General features: G+C 48.6%; 2 protein-coding genes across 6 annotated transcripts; one reads left to right on the top strand and one right to left on the bottom strand.

Moving 5' to 3' along the window:
- Positions 1-271: 271 nt before the first annotated feature.
- PHAF1 (phagosome assembly factor 1) lies at positions 272-23,293 on the top strand. 3 transcript variants are annotated; one of them, XM_043438010.1, is made up of 17 exons: positions 272-401; positions 525-645; positions 4,451-4,533; positions 8,288-8,371; positions 12,440-12,483; positions 14,281-14,360; positions 14,645-14,739; positions 15,521-15,618; positions 15,710-15,822; positions 18,279-18,412; positions 18,809-18,892; positions 19,438-19,520; positions 19,899-19,942; positions 20,319-20,362; positions 20,514-20,572; positions 21,145-21,217; positions 21,832-23,293. In XM_043438010.1, exons 2-17 carry the CDS (start codon positions 582-584, stop codon positions 21,916-21,918), a joined length of 1,269 nt encoding a protein of 422 aa, XP_043293945.1. In that variant the 5' UTR covers positions 272-401; positions 525-581; the 3' UTR covers positions 21,919-23,293. The 3 variants fall into 3 exon arrangements, with proteins under 3 accessions (XP_043293945.1, XP_043293946.1, XP_043293947.1); XM_043438011.1 differs by having other exon boundaries at positions 297-416; XM_043438012.1 differs by having other exon boundaries at positions 338-406.
- B3GNT9 (UDP-GlcNAc:betaGal beta-1,3-N-acetylglucosaminyltransferase 9) lies at positions 22,887-25,901 on the bottom strand. Of its 3 annotated transcripts, none has more exons than XM_043438015.1 (2): positions 25,760-25,901; positions 22,887-25,392 (listed from the first exon to the last, which is right to left on the bottom strand). In XM_043438015.1, exon 2 carries the CDS (start codon positions 25,364-25,366, stop codon positions 24,161-24,163), a length of 1,206 nt encoding a protein of 401 aa, XP_043293950.1. In that variant the 5' UTR covers positions 25,367-25,392; positions 25,760-25,901; the 3' UTR covers positions 22,887-24,160. The 3 variants fall into 3 exon arrangements, with proteins under 3 accessions (XP_043293950.1, XP_043293948.1, XP_043293949.1); XM_043438013.1 differs by having other exon boundaries at positions 25,732-25,889; XM_043438014.1 differs by having other exon boundaries at positions 25,728-25,875.
- Between the last annotated feature and the right edge of the window lie 926 nt (positions 25,902-26,827).

The following is a 26,827-nucleotide window of genomic DNA, read 5'->3' as shown; positions in this document are numbered from 1 at the left end:
CTCTTGGAACTCGCCTTTTGCGTTCAGTGACTGTGAGTGGGACGTACATGTAGACGGCAGACAGGTTCTGTATAGCCATGTCACATGTATGTGTTGCGTGGTCACGCATCCTTTTGTGAAACGTGTTCACTGTGGTGTGCGGATGTCGGGGTGCACGGAGTGTGATGCTCCTCATTCCAACAGCTCCCGCACTTCCGGATGATACTCACAGGCCTTTCTGCTATTGCCGGACTGTCGCAACCGCCTATCCGGAGTTTGCGCTGGAGTGACTCCGCCTTAGCTCCGCCCCCGCGGCTGAAATCCCGCCTCCGCCACACTTTACGGCCCCACACGCCACTTTTGCTGCAAACGCTCCTGCTGCTGCTGCCGCCGCTGCCCCAGGCTGCTGCCGGTGAAGTGAGGTGAGGTGAGGTCAGGTGAGGAGTGGTGTAGGGCCAGTAGCTCTGGCGACGGGGTAGAGGTGGAGAGCCGGGCCGTCGAGGGCCGGCGCGGGTGGTGAGTCACCTGCTGCTTTGTTTCTTAAGCTCCGGTCCGGTCTGCGCTGCCGCAGGGAGGCCGCCCCGGCCCGGCGAGCCGAGCCAATGCTGGATCTGGAGGTGGTGCCCGAGCGCTCTCTGGGAAACGAGCAATGGGAATTCGCGCTGGGTGAGTGTGGGGTCTCCCCCACGACCCTTCTCGCTGATCCTTACTTCTTTCCCTGCCCTTCCCACCTCTGGGCTCTACCCCTTACTCCCCTGCGCCCGCGGCACCTTGACTCTTTGGGACTCCAGTCACTAGATGCCGGCCCCGACCTGGCAGCCTATCGTTCTGCCGGGCCCTGACGCCCTTGCATCAGGCCTCGGCGGGGCCCCTCCCGGGGCAGTGCTACGGTAATAATAACAATAACAATGGCTGACACGCCCCAAACATTTACCCAGGGCCTGACCCTGTTCTCCGGTGCATGATTATATCTGGTTGCCACCGGGGAGGCCTGAGGGTCGCTAAGATTGTTATTTCTGTACCCATTTTACAGACCAAATAGTTAAGAAGTGACTGACACCCTTAAATACGCCCAAGTAGCTCATCTCCCTTTGCTTTTCTGGGCCTTGTGTAGCCTCTCCAGAAGGAGAAACCTAGGCACCGTTCCCATCGCCAAATACTGGGGAGCTGGTCAAGGGAACTGAGGAGAGTTTTTGTGTGTTAAAGCAACTTCTGACTAGCTTCCTTCTCGTTTTTAATGTGGTCGATGTGTGGTGTAATCCTAAACCCAGACTTTAGCGGAGAGAGTGAAAGGTTGAATGAAATAGGAGTTTGGGTAAAGTAGCATTTGGTTTGTAAAAATGCAGGTTGGGCATTTTGTGGGATTTGGCCCGTGTTTTCCCCTTTTCCTCAATGTCGCTCCCTTTCTGTGTGCAAGTATTTGCATTCAGTAACCCCAGAGTGTGTTTACTTTTATGTTCCAGCACTGGGAAGAGGGGGTGGGGAGCAGGTGTTTGTGCAGGCCTGAACTTTTGTCACACTAATTTGGGCTACTGGACTGAGTCAGCTGCTCCATTGGGCTGCAGTTTATCCTTGAATCTGGAAGACTGCTGTCTATGGAGATAGGGTAGGTGAGAAACTGCAGAACAGATTTGCTGGTAAGATTCTACTGGTGCTCAGTGTCTCTGTGAACTGAACAGCAAGCTGCCTCTAGGTTGTAAGAGCCAGTTTTATTGAGAATTTGCAGTCACCTTCTCTCATACCTTAACTGGTATGAAACACTTCAGCTTCTTGTGAAGCACCAAGAACCTGATTGAGAGGCTAAGGATATCATTGCCTCCAGGCCCATTTGTTTTGCTGATGCTGTTTGGCTTGTAGTTAGGAAAGAACCTCCCCTAAACACAGCTTCTCATCCCAGGACTTCACAGGGCAGAGTGAAATCTATGACTATAGCTTCAACCTGTGCTTGATGGTGTGACTAGGTTGTGTATCTACAAGTACAGTCTCTGGGTCAAAAGTAGTATCATTTGAGATTTGCTAAAAATGAGGTGGGAGAGTAAGGTTTCTTCTATCAACTGTTGTTTTGATACTTTAACCCCTACTCCTAACTGCCAGTTTCTAGGATTCAAGGATTTGGATAGTTCTTTCAGGCTGTCTGAATACCAACCACAAATAGTGAAAAGAGCATTTCTGTATGTTGGGCCTAGAACTGAACTTTGAGGGAAAGTTCATACAGGGAATAAGCCTGATGATTCCTTTTTGGGTCTTGAAAGTCTGCACTTAGGGAGAGTTCCCTGGTGATCTAGTTGTTAGGACTTGGCATTTTCACTGCAGTAGGCTGGGGTTCAGTCCCTGGTTGGGGAACTAAGAGGCTCCAAGCTGTGCAGCATGGCAAAAAAAATCCACGTCTCCTCCAGGTGGGTTACTCTTGAATGACTCAGGACCCAAGATTCCAAGGCCAGGAATTTGATGTGGTTAGGTGTGAAATAACTCTCCCACAAGAAACTGGTTTGTGCCATGTGGTCTTCTCTTTCTCAGCACCTGAGATTATCTGTCTTGCCCACATGAATGTTTACCATTCCCCCTGGGAGAGACAGCGTAGATGCTCCTCAATTTCTGGAATGCCAAAGCTGAGGAATGAATGCATCAACTTGTTCATATTCTCAGTGAACATTTAAGTCTCTACTATGTTCCAGGCCTTGTGCTGGGAAGTACCTTAAGGTCTGGTTTACTCCAGCTTTCTTCAAACTGTAGAATGGGCCATTGAATAAAGGCAGGATCAAATTATCGTTTAAATGTAGATGGGCCACACATTTTTTTAACCTACTGCTTTCTCTGTGAACTCTTCTCTGCACATCTCTCCTCGAATCAGAGGTAAACTGATCTTGAATGTGAGCCACTGTCCTGGCCCAAGGTCATGTGGTGGTCTCTCTTCCTTTCTCTTATTACCTAGTCCATAATCCTTCAGTCTCACTAAATAAATGTTTATTCAACAGACACTATGTGGGTCCCCAGTGCTGGAGATCCAAAAGAGTGGCGAATAACACAGACACTCTCCTTGCACTCCTGAAACTTTGTTTTTGGATTGTTTCTGTGAGTTTCTTCTTGTTTGAAACATAATGCACTCTGTGAAAACATACTTTTTACTGTTCCCCATGTGTCCCTGAGCTTCCCTGGTGGCTCAGATGGTAAAGAATCCACCTGCAGTGCGGGAGACCTGGGTTCAATACCTGGGTTGGGAAGATCCCCTGGAGGAGGGCATGGCAACCCACTTCAGTATTCTTGCCTGGAGAATCCCTTGGACAGAGAAGCCTGGTGGGCTACGGTCCATAGGGTCACAAAGAGCTGGACACTGGAGAAGGAAATGGCAATCCACTCCAGTATTCTTGCCTGGAGAATCCCATGGACAAAGGAGCCTGGCAGGCTACAGTCCATGGGGTTGCAAGAGTTGGACATGACTGAGCGACTAAACTACCACCAGTTTCTCCATCTTCAGCTACAAAGAATGTAATCAATTTGATTTTGGTATTGGCCATTTGGTGATGTCCATGTGTACAGTTCAGCATCTTAGCCACTGGACCACCAGAGAAGTCCCAAGTGTTTGTTTTTTAAACCACCCAAGACTATGGTATTTTTGTTCTAGCAGCCCAAACAGACTGACACAGTTACACATAGGGGTATATGGAATCTCTTAATGTTATTTCTTAAAACTGCATGTCAATTTAAAAAATTAACTCGAAATAAAAAGTTTCTGTAAATCCAAAAAAAAAAAAGAGTTGGACACAACTGAGCAACTAAGTACACGAGTCCCTGGAATCTTTGAGGTGTTGTTGGGATTTCAGTTTCTTAAACTGCAGCGGGGGTGCATATATAAATTTGTTTATAATGGGCCATGAGTTAAAAAATCAAGTGTTAAGTTTTAGAGGATGTTTGTGGGTTGATAAGTGAGAATCCAGTGAAATTCTTGGTAAAATAAGTTGATTCTGGTTGACATATGATTCTTCGCTTTTTAAACGAGCGCTTACAAATCATGTGCTCCTGCTGACTCAATGAGGAGACAAATATCAGGAAAAGAGGAAGGACTTGCCTAGGTTATACGTAATCATGGCAGAGTGAGAATCAGAATCTTGGTCCCCAGAGTCATGCAGTCAGTGCATTTCTTTCTTCTTTGGTTCCTACTGACTTGGCTTTTTCCAACCCCTTTGCCTGTTTGGGGATCAGCATAGAAGTCCCCATTTCCAGGAAGTCTTTCTATTTACTCCTTCCCCTTATACAATCCAGTTTTTCTCTTAGTGCTTGCTGTTAACTTTATTCTCTAGATCTTACTGCTTATTGGACTTATTAAACTTTTATTTACTCAGTATGTCCGTAGACCTTAGTGGCCCCCATTCCCACCCCTGGCTTTACTGCAAGGACTAATGCCTAGTACACTGATAGATGTCAGTAAATAGATAGCCCAAGTAACCACACAGGTGTCCTTGCTTTATTTCAGGAATGCCTTTGGCTCAGGCGGTGGCCATTCTTCAGAAGCACTGTCGCATCATAAAAAATGTTCAGGTTCTCTACAGTGAACAGGTGAGTGGTAACTTATTTGTTTACTGAAATAGCATCCCTAATCAGTGACTCACGTCTGGAGGTTGATGCTCTGGGAGATACTGACTGGCAGGGATTCTTAGGTCAATGTGTTTGAATGGGAGTGTCTTCAACACTTAGTCACTTACCAAGTACATTTTCTTTGATTCTGAAACATTTGTAGTTTTGATCATCTAGTGCTGCCAGAAGGAAATGGCAGCCCACTCCAGTATTCTTGCCTGGAGAATCCCAGGGATGAGGGAGCCTGGTGGGCTGCCGTCTGTGGGGTCGCACAGCATCAGACACGACTGAAGTGACTTAGCAGTAGCAGTGCTACCAGAAGTTTAGATGAGCAGTAATAATCAAACTTGCTTTTTGATTATGTTTGACTTACCTACAGGCCCTTAAAAGGGGGGTTTTCAGTGGGAGGTGACTTCAGGGATTGTCTGGTCTTCTAGGGTACTTCCCTTCCACTTTCATGTTTAAAATAGTCTTTTCTGCTTTGTCGATTGCTTTGGTTTGCATTCAGGATTGTTGCAGTGCAGATTTCTAGCTAGCAGACCATCCCAGACTTGAAAAGAAGCAGGTATAGTTCACCCTTTTAATAAGAATGATCTGATAATATGAAAATTGCTAAACATTGGTTCCAAATTAATGGACATGTTTTACTCTTACTTCTTTTGTCTGACTTGTGGTAATCTTTATTAAATGTTGTGCCAATAACTACCCTTATAGTATAATGTATGTACCTACAAAGACCTTTTCAGTTTCCAGAAAGAGTATATTTTAGGTTAGCACTGGTGCAGAACTTTCTGAATACCAGGATTTTTTAAATTGGGTTTTATAAGTAAAGTTGGAAACATTTTTATAGACCTTTAGAAATAGGATTCTTCTTAACTGTCTAAAAATACTGCCTCTTTGGATTCCATGGTTCTTCTAGGACACAGACGTGCTGCCCCACGGAACAGCCTTTGTGGTGCCCTGTGTGTCATAAACCTCAGGGGATGGTTTAGATCCTACACAGGCTGCAAGATATTCTCAGTGCCTTTTCTGATACATTTTAAGTACCAATTTGATGATTTTAGTTCCATTCATTTCTATTAGTTTCTGATCCTAAAGCAAATGGCAGCTTATTTTTGATGTGAACGTGACTGAGACTTCTATGTAGCTTCCACATTTGGCTTAGTGTCAGAGTTGAGTGTGTTACCTGTACCCAGACATTACATTTTACAGTACTGTGCACCTCTGACAGCCTACTGAGGCCCATGTGAAAGGTCCTTCTGAGACAGAGAAGGCTTAATTTCCAAGCAAGTATTTGGAAATTCTTGTGCCAACCACAGGACTTGTGGGAGTGGGCAGAGGTTTGTGGAGCCACAGTGCCAAAGTGGTTTCTCTTTAAAGAAAAATGAAGAATGGTGACTTTTCCTCTTTTTTGCAGTCAGATCATACCTAACCTAATCTGACTCAGCATTAGACCATGAGGGAATTACTCAGTGACAAGTAGCAGCCATCAAAACAGGGATAATGGGTTTGCTGCTTGAGCTTGTAGCCATCTGTACATTTAGTTCAATCAGAATTAGGCACCCAGGATTAGATACAGTTGAAAGTAGTCTTTAAACTTTTTAACCAATTTTTTAAATGAGGCTTATTTCTTATATCACTATCTTGTCTGTCATTCTAGTCTTTGGGTACAAATAGTTGTTCTGGCATTAATTAAGCTAATTTCCCCCAATGTCCTCTAAGCAGCTGGAACAACAGGGTTTTAAATCCAGACCTTGGTTCAGATCCATGCTTTCCCCATTTCTTGGTTGTACAGCTGTGGCAAGTTAATAACCATTCTGGTTCTCCAGATGGTTTCCTTATAATAGAATAATCTTTTTATGAGGATCAAGAGGAAATGGCCTCTCAGAGCTCTGATATGGTGCTTCTTAATTGTGCATCCTATCCTCGTTGCCCTCCTTTGCTTCTTTTCCCATTTGTCTCTTTGCTTCATCATTTGACCCCATTAAACATTTCAGAAATATCTTGTTTCCAGCAGATCACACCTTGGAAATTAAATGTGCATGTCGGGAAGAGATGTTAACAACTAACAGAGACAGCTTTATTGAACTGGAAGGACCTCCTTAAACACCACATAGCACATGTGATTTTGGTTCTGGAGATAAAGTACTAATAAAATATTGATTGTGAGGATGATTTGCTTGCTTTTGAATACTGCTTAGTTATGTCCTAAATTGTAGCAATGCCAAGGGAAAAACGATCAGATCTTGGAAATGTGTAACAAAATTCAGATACTCCAACAAAGGTCTTTAAAGATGCTGAAATATTGCTTCATCCTGTTTACCTCCATGGAATAGCCCTCTCAGGAATAGAGGGAGAATAAGTGACCTAAGGTGAGGTTCATTATTCCATTATCTTACCTGAGTCTTATTGGTTTTAGAAAAACATTCATAGAGACCTACTGGAAAATTACAACATTCTTTCTTCTGGTGTTTGCCAGGCATGATGGAGCCACCTGGGCCTACTATCTTGTGAAGACCAGTGGGGTGGAGGGGAGTGGACAGTATGAATTAATGTCAGAAAGCTCTTTCTAGAGAATTTTTCCAGTGAGGCCCATACCAGCAGGGGCACCTGGCTTTCTAGCCTATATCTCTATCTCTGACAGACACCACCTTCAATCACTGGGCCTACCTTAAGAAGCTCTATAAGGAGAGAAACTTCTCTAAATCTTTTTGACAGCTATGTGCCAGTTTTAAGAAAGGACAGGGTTTTGAATGGTGGTGTTTTTCTTCTACTGCTGGGCAGCGTGGTTCAGGGCAATGGAGAGTCTTCAGACTTTGAATTGATTGCTTTGCAGCAGAAGCAGGCAGATGGGACAGACTCCAGGAAAGAGTATTATATGCTGAGTGCTGTGCTTGATGCTTTCTGGTCTACTGTCTCTGTCCTCATTACAACCCTGGAGGTGTAGGGATGATGGTATTCCCATGAAAAAACAGAGAAGTATAGAGAAACACTTAAGGTCACCAGTTCACCAAGTCTCAGGGCCAGCTCTATCCATTGCTCTGCTGCTGCTCTCCTCCCCCCAGGACTCAGAAGGGGCAAATATAGAAATGACTCCTTAGATCTCAGACTTGGGTTTTACAGAAAGAGGCACATGTGACCTGGGATGGTGTGGGGAGGGAGGGAGGAGTGAGAGTGTCATCTCGTACATAATCAGATCACAAGGCACTTCTTTATCCCAGAATGTGACGAAAAAGAGTCAAAGAATAAAATGTGTTTCCTTTGAGTGGTACAAACAGCCTGGGAGTGAAGGGACATAGGTTCAGCTAACACGCACTGACCATTACTTGCTGAATTTGGATCCTGGTGAGGCCTTTTATAAGGCTTGTATTTCTCATTAACTACTCTGTAGCTTTGACAGCAGTAAATAAACCCATGCTACAAATATGGACCCTGGACCTGTGAAAGAAAATGGCCTATATACCCACATAATTTTGACTTTTCTCCTAGGTAATAACTCAAAGCCTGGAAAAGAGGCTCTTTTCAACCAATATTATGAAGCAACAGCTGCAGACTGGAAGTAGAGGACACTGAATTCACAAACCAGTTTCTTCTGGCTTGTAAACCTGTCAGCTGTCTACACTTAGATACTCCCTGTGCACTGCATTTATGTTGTAAGGTTTCAAATTCAGCTGGTGCTGATGAATATACTTAGTTGTTCAGAGTGTGTATTTATTTATCATTTTGTTTTTTGTAGTCTCCTCTAAGCCATGACCTCATCCTTAACCTGACTCAGGACGGGATCAAACTACTGTTTGATGCTTTCAATCAGAGACTTAAGGTAACTATAAATGACAACTGAAGTTTCATGTCAGGCTGATTAATGTGTGCAATTGTGGAATGTTTCTGAAACTCCTGAGTGGGAGTAGGCTTGTGGTTCAGAGACAGCCACAATATAGGAGACTGAAGCTGTGCCTGTCCTCCTAAAGGTAGAACCTGGGGGTAGATTGGGATGGTTGGAAAGAGGCTGGGAGGAACTTCAGTTCCAGGCTCCAGAGGTGAAGGGGAAAGAGTATTGAAGATACGGAGAACATGCTGGAGGGAGCAGGCTTTTCTGTGTTGAATAGAAAAATGAGAGGAGGTAAGTATTTGTCATAGATTATCCTAAGTCTTTAAAATGGGGCCTGACTGCAGAATAGAACTGGAAGACTTCAGTCAGATTTTTGTATCTTATTGTTTTACTTCATTCTTGGGTCAAACAATAAGACTTGGAAGATGAAAAATGGAACCTTTCTTCCTAAAATGCTGAGGGCTTGGGCCTTAACACCACCATCACCGAGTTGACTCTTTTTTTTTTTTTTATTGTGGGAAGGAAAGAGCGCAAGGGCCCCGCGAGCACCCACATGCCGTCATCTTCCCTCTCCCTGCCGCCAGGACCAGAGGGAAGGGACACGTGCGCGCACGGAGGTGACAGCCGCGACAGGCGCGCGCCATCAGCCCCCCGGCCCCGCTCGCCCCCCTGGGAAAGGGGACGGCGGGGCCGCCCTGCGGCGCCGCCGGACTCTCGTCCGCGCCACGCCTCTCCCCCCGTCCCCCGTCCCAGCCCGCGGGGCGAGGGCCCGCGGCGGGGAAGCGGAGGAGGGCGCAGCACCCCGAGGCCGGGAGGCGCCCTCAGGGGCGCCCCCCTCTTCTCCCCCGAGTTGACTCTTAAATCCCTTTAAAGAAATCAAACAACTTGCTGGTATGTCTTAATTGGCATTCAAGTACAGTTTACTAGCACCTATTTCAGACCAGGATGTTTTTAGTGCGCTATTTACAAATGCCTGGACATGATAGGTTAGTCATGTAACATCCGACTCATGCCTCAGAGTCACAAGGTTGAATATGGCTCGGGGCAGTGGCATGCTAGGGCTGTCGTCCTGGTTAGCTTACGGAGCTGCTTTTCCAGAAGACTTGGGTACTTCCTACTTCTCACCATCCCATCTCAAGTGAGCTGCTGAGTTCAGAGAGCACATGGAAAAATAACCTGTATATGGAATAAGAATTCTTCGTTTATGCTGCCTTTTCAAAAAGGAGAATTTGATGTGAACACTCTTAGCCCCACAGCACCCTTGCCTCTCTTTATAGGCTCAGTCAACCTGGCCTACTGACCAGCAGCCCCACACTGAGAAAGGGTAGAAGCTGGTCTTCAATGTGGCTTCATCACAGATTGGGGGAAATTAATCTGGAAACACCTTTACAAAGAGCCATTTGTCTTTAACTTGGTAAATTCACTGTAGGAAACTTAACCCAGAAAGATTAATGGGGAGGGTAATATTGCCAGGTATTTATAGCAGGGCTTTTGATAGTAATGAAAAGCTGGAAGTAATCTAAATGGGCAACAGTAGATGGGCAGCCTATGGCAGAATTTCAGCATGGTGAGGAAATATATTTAGTGAGCACTTAGTACCTGTTGGAAAAGGAAATGGCAACCCACTCCAGTACTCTTGCCTGGAAAATCCCATGGGAGAAGCCTGGTAGGCTACAGTCCATGGGGTCGCAAAGAGTCGGACACGACTGAGCGACTTTACTTACTTCCTTCCTTACTTACTTAGTACCTGTTAGTCATATGGCTGAGTGCTTCCTATGCATTTCCTAATTTAATCCTAACAAGCCCATAAGTGGTACGGCTTACTAGTGAGACAACAAGGGGACAGAAGATAAGCAGTCTACCTGACCCCAGGCTTTTAACTCTGTATTACCAGAGCATAGCGACTGGCTGCTAGGAATAGAAATGGCTTAGGTTCTGTTGATGAATGTGGGAAATAAATGGGATAAAAGTGTGTGAGCATACTATGCACAAATGCAAGGAATTCAAAGTACTGTTGAGTGGGAAAAGAGATAGAGTAGTACCATCTCTCTCCCTCTGTGAGTCCCTATGAAGGGAGGGCTGGAGCCCTGCCTGAGAGTATGGAAGCTGAGGAAGCAGTCCCTCAGGTACCGTTGATGGGCACCAGGTCTGACCTGACCCGTCTGCCCCACCATACAAGGGCTTCAGAAGTCGCCCCTCCCCACTGCTGTCCCCTGCAGTTCCCCATCCTCTCACTCCCTGCCTGTGAGAGAGCCCTGTGGAATGAAGCTTCATAAGTCACAATCTATACAGCCACCTGTCTTTTCCTTTCTGATCTTGTCTGCTGCCATAACTTCTCCTCTGGGGAAATCAAGGTCTTTTCCAGCTCAGAGGGTAGAAAACCATGGCTTTCAGATTTCCCCAGCTACCTGTCCCTATGGTCCAGCAACTATCTGTGGGCGAAAATCTGCTTGTTGGTTCTGGCAAGGGACCCACAGTGCTGACCATCTTGGGGTCCTTCACATCACAAGTGCCACAGTGTCACAGGAAGAATACTCTGGAGGCCCACAGGCTGAGTGATGGGCCGCCCTTGGGGATCATTGGTCAGCCATAGTGGTAGCAGTCAGAGGGGCAGAGTGCTACCCCTGCTGCACAAGCAGAGGTTCTGGCTGAGGGTCGAGGCCTCTGGCAGCCTGGGACCCTGGCCTCAGTAAAATGGCACACCCGTTTAGCATGATATACTGCCATGCCCCAGCTTTCTGAAGATACTATCATGAATCACAACTATTCCCCTGCCCTTGCACAACCTCCCTCAGCACCTCTTTTCATGTTTCTGAGCTTCATATTACCCTTAGCTGGCTTCATCCCAGGCAGACTCCCTGACATGTGTTGTGTACCCTTCTGTGCACACTAATGAGCCAGACTAAAAGGAGCCTAGCTCAGTGGGACCAGTGAATGGCCTATACTGGTAGTGTAGGAGAGCGTAGATGGAAATGCTCCAACAGCCCAGGAGAGGCAGTGATTCTTAGCAGCATGTAGGATCAGAATAGCTGCACTTTATAGTTAAGAAGCACCCAACTTACAGTTTTCCAAGCCAGGAACAGGTCTGACCACAAGTGAACTGCCTGTTATGTCTCTGTTCCTGTGACAGTGCCAGGTGCCCCATCACCCAGTGTCCACAGTCCTTCCCAGAATGAAGCCCTGGTTGTCAGGGCAAACAGATTGAACCAGCTCTGCTTGTGCTTCTGCAGTGGAGGCCAAATCTCCCAGCTGGGGAAAGCAGATGGTTCGCCCATCCTCAGTCAGCTATGCTACTGGCTAGACGTCTAGCCTTTGATGCCATGGACATCAAAGACTTTAGATGCAGATTACTTGGCATCACTAGTGGCTGGATGTTCAATGCCTTTTCCTTTGTCTCCTCCCTGAGTTCTTGGCATTTCATCAGACTGAACCCTTAGAAACTTCACAAGGATCCTGAGGTTCTCCAGGTTGGACCAGATTCTCTTCATTAGGGATATAACAGTATTGTCACACTGGACCTAGGCTAATAAAATGACTTGTTTTCTAATAAGATAGACCCCCCTGTCTTTTTTTTCTTTTTTTTTTTTTTTGTAAACCACAATATTTTGAAACTGTTTTTGAAAGTGACTTGATTTGGGTTTTTATAATGTAATAAAGTATAGCATGAAAGAAAAGGGGCTCAGTATTCCCCTTACAGGTTACAACCTTCACAAGCTGCTTGAATTTGTTTTTGTGGAGGGTTTCACTGTCCTGTCGCATGGTATGTGCAGTCTTATGTATGATCCAGCTGTAGACTAGATACAAAAACTTGACCCACAGCATCCATAGACATCATCTGTTGAACCATCCTCTAGAGAGAGGGGGAAGGTGACTTTATGCCATGTGTGGTATGGGGTTTTCTTCCAGATTTAAAAATAAAAACAAACAAAATGTGTAGTGCTTCCGGAGAATTTCAGCTAGTGATTTTTTTTTTCCTCACTGCTCTATAAATGTCTTCTAATTAACCTTTTTCAACTGCAGAGCTCTAATAGATCTTAAACATTTGCTTTTTGTTTTTAGGTGATTGAAGTATATGACTTGACTAAAGTAAAGTTAAAATATTGGTAAGTTTTCTCCTGGTTTGTGTCCTAGGCTTGGCACATATGGGCTTATTTCTATCCTCAACAATTCTGGGATTACAGCTGGGTGCCATGATTCCCTCAGGCAGCCTCCAAGTCTACTCCATTTCCTGGGGAAGAGAAGGAAAGGTCATTCAGAACACACTGTTAATGAAACACTTCCCATTTGGGTCAGTTTCCTTAATCCCACCACAAAGCAGGACCTCAGTCTGTGACTGTCCCCTGGGTCATAGCTGCCCTTCCCTGCACAGCTTCTTTTGGCACCTTTTTATGTTTTCATGACCAACAAAGGTGGGACAAACCAGATATAGCTGATTCTGAGGCCTATGCTAAAGAGAATGCCGAAAGGATCACTATTGGCGGGGGCAGGGGTGGGGGCAAAATCTGCTTTTTAGAATGAAAATGGGAATAGCCTGTATGGTGCACAAATATTTCAGCCCCCATATGGTAAGTTGCTGTGCTGGCATCTAGAATATTCTGTTCAGTAAGCTTCCTTAACAAGCTTCCCTTTTCAAGGATATCAAAGGGATCTGTTCCTGGGTTGTTTCAAGCAGTATCTGCCAATAGAGAAGTGGATAAACCAGATGCATAATAGCACTGACCCCTGCAGATTCTGGTTATCTTTTAGTCTTGTTGGGGCCTTCGTACCTCATGGTTTGGCTTCTCTTTCCCCTCTTAAGAGTCACTGGTGGGTAAGCAAGGGGTCAAGACTCAGGCTGCGCTGGGTTTGAGTTATGGCTTCTTCATTTCATTACTCTGCGAAATTGGGCAAGTCACTTAACCTCTTTGAGCTTGTTTTTTCATCAGAGAAGTGAAAGCATAAATCTGGTTGCTGAGTTAGGAAAACTACATGAGATAATGCTGATAGAGCATACAGCACAGTGCCTGGTTAAAAACAGAGGTGCTCTAGATGCTAACTATTATATACAGACTAGATAAACAGCAAGATCCTACTGTATAGCTTGAGAAACTATTTTCAATATCCTGTAATAAACCATAATGGAAAGAATGTGAAAAAGAATATATATATATAATTGAATCACTTCACTGTACAGCAGAAATTAACACAATATTGTAAATCAACTATACTTAATGAAATTTTTAAAATGCAAAGGTGTTCCATAATGATACTCATTTTTAAAAAAAAAATCCTTAACCTTTAATCACTCTCCTTAAAGTTAGAAATGACTTATCTTCGTGCTCATCATTTGAAATCACATGCTCCTCTTTGCTCCCAAGCCCACCCCCTCCCAGGTATTTTTCCTTTGCTTGGGATCATTCCTCCCCATCCACTTACCCATTCACCCAATTGATGAGTGCTGGTTCTTCTGCTTGTTAGGAAAACAAGCTGCCTTGCTTGGCTGTATCCTACATTTAAAATGTTCATCCCCTTTTTAAGAAAGTTCCTTTTCAAGACAAACTACTCATAGGCATTCTGGGAAAACACATTAACAATGACTGTTTCTATGATTATTCCTTATCCAAGTCCGAATGCTATGGGGGCTGAGGCTGGATTTACTTCCTTCCGAACTGGGCCTGGTCACCATAGATGTCTTAGGAGGTCCTAGAAGGCTAAACCTTTGAATCAGCCTCAGGAGAATTGACTATTTCTGACCTCATTAATTGTCTCTTATTTAAAAGTTCTATAGTTAAACCTTTATTTTGATATAATTATAGACTCAACCCCCCATGTATTTTAAGAATAACTCTTCCAGCCACCATCTCTAATGACCTGTGAGTGCATCTACAAGCCTGGTATTAAAAAGCATCTTTGTTTTTCAGTGGCGTGCATTTCAATTCTCAAGCCATAGCTCCCACCATTGAGCAGATCGACCAGTCTTTCGGTGCAACCCATCCTGGAGGTAAGCCCAGTCCATCTGATTCTTCTGGTCATCTGTAGCAGCCAATAGTAATAAATCTGGCAAGTGGTGCCATGCCAGCCCCAACCTCAAAGCTCCTATCAGATTTGGGGGCTGGTACTTGAGTGTGAAGGAAAGCTCTCTCCCATTGTTTTCAGCCTAGTAAGTCAGTTCAGAAATGAGACACAATGAAAGTGTTGCCAGTCATTACTCCCTGTCAGGCTGGTTTGTGTTCACAGCTTCAGATGCCATTCAACCTTATCATTTTCTTCTCCCCACTCCCACAGTGTACAACTCTGCTGAGCAGCTCTTCCACCTCAACTTCAGAGGATTGTCTTTCTCTTTTCAGCTAGATTCCTGGACCGAGGCTCCCAAATATGAGGTTAGCCTTTTTCTTTCCCTGATATTTATTGCCCAGTGCCCGGATGATAGGGGGCAGAAGACAGTACCATTGGAGGAGGCTGGATAGGTACCCTTCCTTTGGTTCCCTTAATCTCTGAGGTCTTCAGAGGCCCCTTGGGTGTACAGTGGGTGAAGTTGACAGAACAAAGCCCAGACTGCCGTTCCCAGGAGGAGGGCGCTTCCAACTGAAGTGAGGTCGAGCTCGCTCTTCAGAGGGAAATCCGTGTCGTGTGCTGTAAAACTCCAAACACCGCAGTTTTTCTCAATGGCCTAGAATTTGAGAGAATTCATCCTTCGACAGTGGCATCCTTAGTGTTATGAAATGATAGTTTTTTGTAAGTTTTACATTTTATTAAAGAAGGCATTTCTGCATTTTCTCCCTGATGAAGGAAAGGAAAACAGTAAAATTAAAGATGAACTTGCATGGTTGAGTGAATTTATTGACCTGGAGACAGATCAGACTGTGCTTTCACCTGGCCAGTTTTTTTTTTTCTAATACCTTGATAAATAAAACGAGCAAATTTCAAAGTTTCTCAGAAACCATTCCACACTGCAGGTAACAATACCCAGTGAGAAAATGGATACAGAAAATTTGTACCAAATAAGGCAGTACCAGTAGTACAGTTGTGTCTGAAACTGAGATATTCCTTTTCTAAATTCCCTACTTTTGTGACCTGGCCAGTTCTCTAAGACCATGAGTATTGGGAAAATGCCAGGGCCTGCAGTGAGCTTTTAGTAAAACATTTATCCTGTGTTTGCAGCCCAATTTTGCCCATGGCCTGGCTTCTCTTCAGATACCCCACGGAGCAACTGTGAAACGAATGTATATCTACAGTGGGAACAGCCTACAGGATACCAAGTATGTGTGGGGGAGCACAGGCTTCATGCTAAGGCCATGGGCTCCCTGGGAGGGAGGACAAAGTCTCTGCTCACTCTGTGCCTGCCTCCAGGGCTCCCATGATGCCCTTGAGCTGTTTCCTGGGCAACGTGTATGCTGAGAGTGTGGATGTTCTCCGGGATGGAACTGGACCCTCAGGTTTACGACTCCGCCTCCTTGCCGCAGGTCAGTTACTGGCTTTGGGGTGGTGGGTTCTCCATTATAGCCTTGTCAAGATGGTCTAAAATCCCACGTCCTTAGGGATAGTTGGTAGAAAACAAATGGTGCCGACGTTTATGGTTAGAAGTTTTCATTTGTTTGTGAAGGAATAAGACATAGTTTTATTTTGAGCAGCCCTTATAAATGACAGTAAAACTGCTTCCCTCGTCATGTACATCAGCCTCTGTGTACTTAGGTGGTTTTGCAGTGGTACCCGGGTCTTAGAGGTGTATTTTATAGGCTCAGTGTTGCATGTTCTCTCCTTTTCCACCCTTTGTGCTCATTTCTCAGAGTAGACTGGCAAGAGGGACTGCCAGTAGACTGGCAATTGTGATTTGGCCATACCCTGCTCAGTTTTGCTGATTGCAAACAAAAAAGAATTGCTGCCTTCAGTAGCCAGTCTCTCTAAAATCCACACCTCATCCTGTGATTTTCTTGTGTGGACAGTCTCAGCTCCTTTGAACTTTGAATTATGCTTAGGGGTACAGAGATCGTGGAGTTTGCCTCCGTAAAGATGACCTGGGGACTGTGAGCTCCATGAAGGGACCTGTGCCTTCATGGAGCTCATAGTCTAGCCAGCCTTTGTTTGTAAGCTGGGGGTCTTCCCTCAGTCTCTGGGGCATCAGTTCTCAACTGCTAAGAATCTGGCAAATAAATTGTAAACTCACTCCCCTGAACAATTAGACAATTCAAAGCCTCCAGGTTAGAAATCTCTTAAAATGTGGTTTTCTAGCCATGGCAGAACACCAGCTACTGAAAGGAGCATTGTGCTTGTGCTGTAGTTTTTGAAAGAATTGAGATGTGGCGTCTCAAAAAAGAAGATGAGGTCTTCTCAGGAGGCTTGCTGCTTGAAGCAGTGGGGTAGTCAAAGGTAGTGTAAGATACCAGGTGACAGCAAGAGGAGCCTGTTGAGAGTAGGGGGTCTCAGCCAGTTCTGACCACCACCCTGACAGGACAGTCCCAGCAGTCACATCACACTGCCTACAAAACACCTTAAGTCAAGACCTCACTGAGTTATTATCCCACCCAGTACTCATTCAGAGTTCCTGTGGAGTGTGGCTACAGTGATGCCATTCAACTGTCTTGATCGCCACAGTAATGTATAGGAGGACTCACTCAAGGGAATCAGAAACTAAAATAGTCTCCTTGAGAAATTAAGGGTACCTTTACTTGAGGAGACTTCAGATAGAGTAAGACAAGAGAGGAGACTCACCTGTGAAGGGTGCCTCCCGCACAGCCCTGTGTGGGCATTCACAAGGATCTGGTACTTGCAGACTTTGGGCACACCATCTAGCTTGACAGGACTTTCAGTGGTTTCCATAGGTCACCCAGGCTTACCTAAGTGCAGGATTTATACACAGAACTTACTGTGAACTATGCTTCTTTCCCCTGATTTACACATAGCTTTGTGTGTGTGTGTGTGTGTGTGTGTGTGTGTGTGTGTGTATGTGTGTGGACTGGGATTTGGAACAGCTTTTATTGTACAAGAAAGAGCTTTGTCAGCTGTAAAGCCCTATGCAGAGTAAGGTGATAGTGGTGATTATCATGGTACCAGAAATTATTCCTCCTCAGATTCTTAGCTTCCTTTTATAATTTTGGGCAAAACACTCTGTCTTCCCATCCACAGAATGAGGTAAATTTTACTGTTGGTATGTTCATTGCTATTCCACAACCACTTTGTGTGTGGGGAGGGGGTGGGTATTTAACCAGAATCATTTTTTAAATGTATTAGACAAACTCAGAGTTTAAAGATTGTTCCCAAAGAAGAAACCTTTGGCAAATCAGGTTTTCCGTTTTCACCCACTTTCCTGGTTTGTCTCTTTTTGAGTGTTAGTGTTTGTAGAGTTAGGGAGTAAGTTAGTGGGTACTTAGCTCTTGGCTGTTTTATAGAGTGACCTTCCGGTCCAGTCTCAGGTTGGAGGTTACCATTGAGAAGTACTTCTTATTGTAAATCCTCTATCTTGTTGGGAACCGGAAAGTGGCAGGAGAGAACGGCACCTGTGCTGCTGTTTGTTGTACGGCAGTTGTGTGATGGTCTGTTTAGAATGTTTATACCATGAGCGCCAACGTAGGCAGAGACTGCACCTATTTTTCTCACCGTTGTTCCCTCAGTATCTAGCAGAGTGTCCTAGCCCAGGGTGTCAATGACTAAATATTTGGTGAGTCAGTGAGTGACATCTCCAGAGCTCCGTGTTACTTTTGTGGGATTGAGTGAGCCTCTGGCATTGTTTTGAGTAGATAGTGATCTCCTGTAGTATCTCAAGTCCTGGTGACCTGGTGTTTCTCCTTACATGCGGTCTTGCCCCTCAGCCAAACCTGATAATGCAGCATGCAGCCACTGGCCTCTCCGGGGCTCCAGACCCTGGGCTGCAGGGTTCCAGGCCCTGACTGGGAACCTGACCACCTCTACTTGTTCTCTGCAGGTTGTGGACCTGGCCTGCTAGCAGATGCCAAGATGCGGGTATTTGAACGCTCAGTGTATTTTGGTGATTCTTGTCAAGATGTTCTTAGCATGCTTGGCTCTCCACATAAGGTCTTCTACAAGTCAGAAGATAAGGTAGGGGAAATGTGTTTATAAAGTGAATAGGCGATCTCTCTCTTTTTATTTAATCAACTTAAACTTAATAGTGAATAAATATAAACTGCTGTTTTCCCAGAGAACCTGTTCTATTAAAGCTAATGGAAAAAAAGTAAAAAACTGATGGAGAAGTAAATTGAAAGCTCTCTTCTGACCCCTGTTGGTCAGATTGTCCTGCCTTTCCTTGGAGACCAGGGCCCAGTCTGCAGTCAACCAAAGCTATCTGGGTTGTTTAGCACCAGCATCGGGGACTCCCACACTCTTGCTTACGTAACAGATGACTGTCACACAAGAAACACCACTTGTAGACTCATTTCATCCAAGAACTGTATTAATGGATTGGATTTTAATTCATTGTTATTTTTTCCCCAACAGATGAAGATTCATTCTCCTTCTCCTCATAAGCAAGTTCCATCCAAGTGCAATGACTACTTTTTTAACTACTTCACTCTCGGAGTGGTAAGTTGTGATTCCTTAGAGAAGTGTTTGATTTCCCTGGGAGTGTGCAGTGTGCTGGGCAGGCCTGTGTGTACACTCGCAGCTTTAACTGTGCTGGCCTCTGGAAGCCAGAAGGATCTGGCAGGTCCTGGCTTTCAGAACAACCAAGTGCCTTGAGCCCCTTGACAGTCAAGGGGGTCCTGAATCTTGTCATTAGCTTTTAAGGCAAAATCTGCGCTCAGTTACATTTTTTAATCTGGTGCTTTTTGTCAGGGAAGATCTCCCTGACCATGTTTGAGTTCCCAAACAGTGGGAACTGTAGCCCTGTGTCCCTGTGGGGCCTACTGGTACAAGGTTTGGAATGAGGAGGCCTGAGATGGTTGGATGTGTGTGTCGTCCCATTGCGCTAGGCCTCAGCTGTCCCCTTGGTTGTTGTTTGGGTCAGAGCTGTTCCCCAAGGGCATCCCCATTGTGTAGTGGGTGTCTTTGAGTAGGACATGCCCTCGAAAGCCCCCTGCCCGCCTCAGTAACTTTACCCACTTAAGCACCCTTGTTTTCTATCCCAGGACATTCTCTTTGATGCGAATACACACAAAGTGAAGAAGTTTGTCCTACATACCAATTACCCTGGACATTATAATTTTAATATGTGAGTATACCCGCACCTGCCCCTCTAGGAAAGAGAGCTTGTGGCCTTGGATGTTTGCTAATTCATGAAAAGTAAACGATTTCCTGAGTGTTTTCTGTTCCTGGTATAGTGTCCATTACCTTATATCTCTCCATTTATACCCATTTTACAAATAGAGAAATGGATTCAGAAAGCTTGGCCTCTTATCCAAGGTGATAGGGTCTTCAGAGCCCCCTGGCTGTGCCCTTTCTGGTTTGACTCTAGGGCCCAAATCTGGCCTCTCCAGGGCTTTGAGCAGGTGTGCTTGATCCTGTTTTTCCTGGGGTGCGGAGTTGAGATGTGGAGGTGGTCAGGTCTCCCAACGGGTCCCACCTTTACCCATCTCCCTTCTCTCTCTAGTTATCACCGCTGTGAGTTCAAGATCCCCCTAACCGTAAAGAGAGGTGAGTGGTCAGTGTCCTCAGGGTAAGGAAAGGGTTTTAGAATCAGTCTCCCATGCGTCAAAGAGATGATGATCCAAGCAGAGAGGGTGGCAGTGGTTGGATGTGTGGACTCTTTGCCCACCTGCTTCTGCCCAGAGCCTCAGCTCCTCTGGGTTGGTCTCTTGGTTCTGGGGGCCACGTGGTTCTTGGTCCGTAGTCTCCTGGAAGCCCTTAAGGTCTTATCCTGTGCCTGTGGGATTGGCGGTTTCCAAACTTCAATCCTAGTGTATAGGGTGGCGAGGGCTGGGTCGCAGGTGGGCTGAGCCATCTACCTGAGCAGATGTGGAACTGAATCCAGGCCAGGCCAGCTACCAACCACGCCGTGTTCTCTTTTCAGAAAACACAGAGGGTCAGACAGAAACATGCACAACCTACAGCAAGGTGAGCTCCTGTTTTTCCCACCTGACACAGTCTGAAAATGGGGAGGCCATGAGCCTACCAGCAGTCTGGTGCCTGCGTCCTTTGGGCCAGCCGTTGGTCACAGTGGGGTCGGGTCCCTGCTAATCCCCTGTCACCCTCATCCCTCTTGTAGTGGGACAACATCCAGGAGCTCCTGGGACACCCTGTAGAGAAGCCTGTGGTCCTGCACAGGTGAGTGGGGGGTTGCTTTCTGATCGCCCCACCCAGCTCCTCACCGCCCAGAAGGACCGGGAACCCTAGCGGTGGGTACGGCTTAAAACCGGCAGGAATTTCTGATGTTGCCACACACTTCCTGCCCAAGCCTTGTAAGTTACAACTCGGCCAACAGTTCTGCATATTTACTTGCAACCGGATGGGCTGCCCCTGGGATAGCTCCCCCCTCTCCCTCCTACCTCCAGTTACTCAGAGAGGGAGGCAGTTTGGCTGGCTGTCCGCATCACACCTGCTGCCTGCTTTGGCTCACAGCCCAGCACCTGGTTGCCCTGCTGTCTGAGGCGCCGTCTGCCTGCTGACTGTACACCCCAGTCCAGTTGCATGATACCCTTCTGTGCCAGCGGGGCTGCACGGATTTGGTGCCTGAGTGAGATCCATCACTGTGCCTTGGCCCTCAAGAGCCCGTGTAGGAAACACACTCGGAGCCCTGAGGGACCACTAGCTAACAGCTCCTACCCCAGAAGGAACTGGATGCCCCACCTGGCCTAGGTCTCTGTCTGCCCCTCTAATTCTGGCTTCCCCGGCCTCAGGTCCTCGTCCCCAAACAATACCAACCCTTTTGGCTCCACGTTCTGCTTTGGTCTTCAGCGGATGATCTTTGAGGTAAGCCCTGGGGGTTGAGTGGCTGGTGATCATGGCAAGGACAGGCAAGTGATGGGGGAGAGACTGGGGAGGGCCTGAAGGCCCTACTGGGCGGGCTCATCCAACAAGATGAGGGGAAATGGGGAGCCCACATTTATATTTGAAAACATGAGTACAATAGCAAAGGGAACTGCAGGGCGAGTGGGGCTCTGTCCAGGGGCGTTGGGGGGTGGTCTTTAAATGCCACGTGAATGAATGTGCGGTGGGGCGAGTGGCTCTTGAGGCCCCACTGGCTGGGAGAAGAATGGGCTGCCCCTGCTTTCCCATCTGGTTGCCATACCTTCAGCAGACCCCTAGCAGTTCCAGAAGGGCTGGACAGATGGGTATGGTAAAGTTTATGTGTCCTGGAGGAACAGGTAGACACGGGCATAGATGACCCCTAGCACGAGCTGGGGGGTGTTGAGGAGTCATTCCAGCCCCATGTGCAAGTGTGTTGCACACACAGGTGCTGCCTCAAGTGCCTTCTCTTCTGTCACAGCCCAGGACTGATCCCACTGGGGGTTTTGTGGGAGTTTTGCTGTGCTTACATCCCTTCGACTCCTCCCCGTCAACTCACTGTCCTCTTCTTACGCCAGGTCATGCAGAACAACCACATTGCCTCGGTGACCCTCTATGGCCCCCCCAGACCTGGTGCCCACCTGAGAACTGCGGAGCTCCCCTAGGAACGTCGTGACCCTTGCCCCTCTGCCCTGTGGAACTGTGCATTGCATTCTGTTCCATGGGCCACCCCGTGGGTTTTCTTGGACATCTTGCCAGTGTGGAAGGGCTGTTGTGGTGTTTTGAGGTGGGACTCAGGCTGGGCACTCTGCCATGGGGTGAGAGGCCCAGATATTCCTCAGTCCATTCTCAGCCTGCTGGTGCCAACAGGGGACACAGACTGCAAAGAAAAGCACAACTCTGAGCCTTGATACCTGGAGCCGGGAGCTCTCAACTAACATGTGAGGAGACAGGGTTCTGTCTCCCTGTCCCACACATTGGGAAAACTTGGGACTTTTCTATGGCTGAGAACACAGGCACCCAGACAAGGACACGGTCCTGCCTTTGGCCCAACATTGCCACGTGACCTTTAAGGCAAGCAGGTAGCATGTCCATCGTACTTGGTTGCGACTTTTGCACTACATCCACTTTAGTTACTTGATGAGCTGGCTGTGGCCAAGGTGGCCCACCTGCCCTTCCCTGTTTCTTTCTTGCATGCGCTCCCTGCCAGACCCAGTAGGCACACCCAAGTGGTTGAAACACAGCTTTCTACTGTCAAGGTACGTGCCCAGGCCTGGCTGCACTCATCTTGGAGCAAGCCTTCAAGGTCGCCTGTCCCCCTGCTCTGCCCCAACGTGGCTGGTGGGGCTGCATGTTTCCATTCTGTTTGCCTCTTTTATTTAATGCCAAAGTTTTAGCCAAAGACATCTTCCTCCTTTTTTGTGTGTTTCAGCATTCTGTTCTGCACTGTGGGCTTGGCTCTCCTGCCCTGACTCTGGGCAGTGTCCCCTGGCCGGGCCCTTTCACACGGCTCAAGGCCTCTGGGACTCGTGGAGGGCTGGGCTGCTCCCTCTTTGTGGGACTTGCTAAGGAAAGAAGCATATGTGCTTTAAAAATATTAATCCTTTTGAAAAGAATTGAGAAGAGAAATGTATAATTTTATCCCATTTTTAATATTTTGGTCTAGCAACTTGTGATACATAGATGACAATTTTGTGAGGTTTTTCAAATGTGTGTACAGATTTTTGTAAATAGGACTCTTTTGTAATTAATTCATGTACAGCCTCATCCTGTATAGTTTAACAATGAATGTGCGGGGGACCAGCCCCGGGCTCCTGTGTGACGTTCCCATGACTTCGTGACTGATTGGTGTCTTCCTGTGTGGACGGTGGCCTGGCCAGAGACCCCCACACATCCCACTGTGGGGCAGCCAGGACTCTCCCCATCCTCCTAGAATGGGGAATCTTCCTCATGCCCTACCCTACCCCTCCTCCAATAAAGACCTATGCCCTCAGCAACAGCTCCCCATGTGCTGTTGCTGGGATGTTTGTACTAAAATAAGCCTGGAGGCATTGGTGTGTTTTTTGTTTGTTTGTTTTTGAGAAAGGGGGTGGTTGAAGAAGGTGGGGAATTTTCCAGCTGGCATCATCTCAGAAGAGGTTCCTTGGCTCCTCCAAAGGGGGCAGCACAGACTCCAGTGGGTTGCATAGGTGCATAGCTGCATGGGTGCAGGCTCTCCCGTGGGTAGCTGGAGGTGGGGGGAGACCTCAGGTAGGACGGTGTGCCGAGTCCCTGTGTGCCTCCATCCCAGGGGTTCCACCTAGTCCAGGGCTCAGGAGGGGCTGGGCCAGGAAAGCAGATCTAAAGACCTAGACAGAGCTAAGGCTCCAATTTGCACACTGGAGGGGCAGATAGGAAGCAAAACACCTACTTTCAGATTGAGTTGTGGCAGAATGGCTGCCAGTTCCATGAGGACTGAGGCCAGGCCCTTACCCCTCCCTGTGGGGTCCAGCCTTGAGAAAGACCTGCATTTGTTGGCATCACTCTAGGGGTTCTAAACTAAGGAGCATGGTCAGACTGCATGAGTCTCTGCCGCCACGCCTCCCCCCATGCATACACTCACACATCCCTGCTAGGAGGACCAAGCATGTTCACCCGCTTGGCAAAGAGCCTGGTTCTCCACCGCCTCAGCCCTGGCTATCTGTGCCACCATTAGATTGGTTCCAGATCACCGCCCAGTAGAGAGGGTCACTAGGAGCCAAGCTCAGTCTTCATTGCCTGGGCCTTCTGAAGGCAGACACCTGGATACCCCTTTCTGGGGAAGAACCACATACACAGCACTAACCCGTCTGGGAAATCTACCTTTCAAGCTACCTCCCACTTATATCCTGGGTCTGAATGAGGGGGGCTTAGAGCTGTGACAGGAGGCTAGGGGCCCCACTGGAAAGGGCCAGCAGGAACAGGCCATGGACGCGCACAGGCTGGCCCATTTGGCCCGTGTAGCAGGTGCCACATAAGCCAGATGTCTGCAGCCGAGAGCCCGTGCACTACAACCAGCTCACGGTAAAAACAGGGATCGAAGGTGTGGAGGTGCGGTGCGGCTGAAGGTCGAGGGATGCCAAAAGTGCGGAAAGCAGGATGAGGCTCAGGCGTGAGGTGCAGGCGCTGTAGACACATGCCCAGAAAGACGTCGTCGATGGGGAAAAGCTCAACCTGCGCGCAGGCACCGGCCAGGCGGCGCAGTGTGGCCCCCGAGAGCACGAAGCCGCCGCCGCCTGCGTAGGCAGGGTAGGCTGGCAAGCCGTACACAGCCTCGGGGATGTAGTATTTGCTGGCCCGCACGCGGATTGGCCGCGCCTGCACGATCACGTCACCTGCAAGCAGGTCCTGCGCCGGATCCCTCGGCGCCAGGAACTCCAGCAGGTTTCCCACGTGCACGAACACGTCGGCGTCGCCTTTAAAAACGAAGCGCACGTCGGGGCAGTAGGCGGAAGCCCAGGCCAGAAAGTGGATCTCCTTGAGCGTTAGGTTGAAGAAAGTGTCGTCGAAGGCCCAGAGCAGGATGTCCGCGTACGCGCGGCTCTCGGCACGCAGCAGGGCGCTCCAGTGCGTTTGAGTGCCCTCCTCCGCCTCACCCCCGACTGTGCCTGTGCCCCTGGGTATGCCCAGCAAGAATACCCTGCGCACTAGCGCCCCCTGCACGCGCCCCTCAGCACCCCACGTCTGGCGCACGGCTTGGCGCCGCTCGAAGTCCGCCGCCACCGACTTGACGGCGATGAGCAGGTCGGGTCCGCGGGGGAACGCACCATTTCCTTGGCACTTGTGCGGCTGATTAATGAGGAGAGGGAAGCGCCGCTGGTCCTTGGCGCGCAGATAGCGGCCGAAGTCAAAGGGTCCCGTGGGCGTGGGCGGCTCTGGCGTATCCCCTTCGTAGGCCGGAGGGGCTGCACCCGTGTCCGGGGCCTGAAATACACGGAGCCCTGGAGTGGGCCCCGGCGCCGCCCTCCCTTGTGCTCGCGGCGAGCTCGTCGTCGGGGCCGTGCCTTCGTGCTGCGCGTAGAGCAGGAGGCCGAGGGTGGCGCCGAGGAGCAGCGTGAGCAACGCTTCTCGGCGTAGGCGCAGCCTCCGCCTCATGTCAGCCTGGCCGGCGCTCGCGCCTCCTGCGGAGAGACTCAGTCAGAGGCTCGCGACGTGGAAGCTAACAGCCGGCGGGGGCTCCCACCCCGCGCTCCCGGAGGGGAGGCCGCGGGAGGCCACAGGCCAGGGGTCTCCGGTTACTGGTCGTTCACCCCCCTCCAGGGTCCTTCTATTTTGGACCCCAACTCCCCCCACTGGGATGGACACCCTGAAAGGACAAGAGGTTCCTCCTGTTAGCCGGCTGCCACCCTCTCAGCTCCGGCCCAGGACGGTGCCCCAGAGCCGGGGCTGAGAGACGCGGAGCCTCGGCCCCACCCCCTTCCCGCGCTGAGGCCGAATCCCTTCCACCCATCCCTACCCACCACGGCGGTCCTTGGGATCCTGACACACCTTCGGCCCTTGGGAGTGGCGCGGCCCCGGATGCCAGGGCCTCCGGGGCTCAGCGCAGGGTCCCAAGGGCGGCCATGGACGGGGCCTGGGCCAAATGCAACGTTGGCAGGAAGGGGGACCAGGGCCGCTGCCACGTGACCCTACAGCTGTGTGCGCCCGGACATCTGGAGCTCAGCTCCGCCCTGGCGCCGCGGGAACGCTGTCTCCAAGTGGAGACTAATCTCTGAAAGAGATCCTCACGGTCAGCTCTCTCTCCGGAAGGCTCAGAGAGGTGAGTTTTGGTCTTCGTTCTGACTTAAACTCCCCAATTCTGCCTTTCCAGGGGACAGGAAGAAGCACTAGCCTTTTTGGTTAGTTTCCCCACCCTTGCCTCTCCGGAGCCGGAAGGGCCTGGGCTGGCAGGAGCCCCAGCGCAGGCGGGCTTGGCATCCCCTGGCCCCTCCCAGGCCATCCTTGGAAGTGCCTGTTTTATGCGTACCAGAAGCCCTGGTTCCCCAGGTACATGGAGCCCCCTTTCTCCTGGTTCTGCCAGGCCCGCCAGCAGACACAGCACACACACAAGGACCAAGAGGACTGCTTGCTGAGTTCTCACAGCCCTGGCAGCAGTTGTCATGGGTGATGCCCATACAGGGATACTCCTTCTCAGGGAGTCAGGTGACTTGCCCAGGATCAGACAGACATGAGGTAAGAGCACTGCCCAGGACTTCTGGAATTCCATCCAGGACTCTTTCCTCTGTCCTGCCTTGCCCCTCTGCCTACTCATCCGCAGGGATTCAGGAGCGGGGGCCAACCTTGTCTGCTGTAACTTCACAGATGAGCACTTCAATCTTTCTTCGCAGAGGCAGTTCTGAGTCCTCTAGTCCCTAGTGGCCCAGGCCAGCATAGCCTCCTGCAGGAGGAAATCACCACGCCTGGGCCCACTGCAGGCCAGACAGGCTGGCAGGGATTGGTTCAGCTTGGGGAACTCCCGAAGTAGGTCAGTGTGCAAAGGGTTTGATCGGAAACCAGTGGGGCAGAGAAGTGAAGACTGAGAGGCCAGGCCTTGCCCACCTATGCTGCCACCTCTCT

Source organism: Cervus canadensis, chromosome 18 (assembly GCF_019320065.1).
Source record: "Cervus canadensis isolate Bull #8, Minnesota chromosome 18, ASM1932006v1, whole genome shotgun sequence".
Lineage (NCBI taxonomy): Eukaryota > Metazoa > Chordata > Mammalia > Artiodactyla > Cervidae > Cervus > Cervus canadensis.
Note: the sequence above shows the minus strand (reverse complement) of the source record. Positions and strands in the feature narration are given on the sequence as shown.

What these genes read in the sequence shown, in the direction of transcription:
- PHAF1 (XM_043438010.1), top strand. Translation starts at nt 582, where the DNA reads ATGCTGGATCTGGAGGTGGTGCCCGAGCGCTCTCTGGGAAACGAGCAA. An exon ending in TCTACAAGTCAGAAGATAAG is followed by an intron (nt 18,413 to 18,808) that starts GTAGGGGAAATG and finishes TTTCCCCAACAG; the next exon opens with ATGAAGATTCATTCTCCTTC. An exon ending in CCCCCTAACCGTAAAGAGAG is followed by an intron (nt 19,943 to 20,318) that starts GTGAGTGGTCAG and finishes TTCTCTTTTCAG; the next exon opens with AAAACACAGAGGGTCAGACA.
- B3GNT9 (XM_043438015.1), bottom strand. Translation starts at nt 25,366, where the DNA reads ATGAGGCGGAGGCTGCGCCTACGCCGAGAAGCGTTGCTCACGCTGCTC.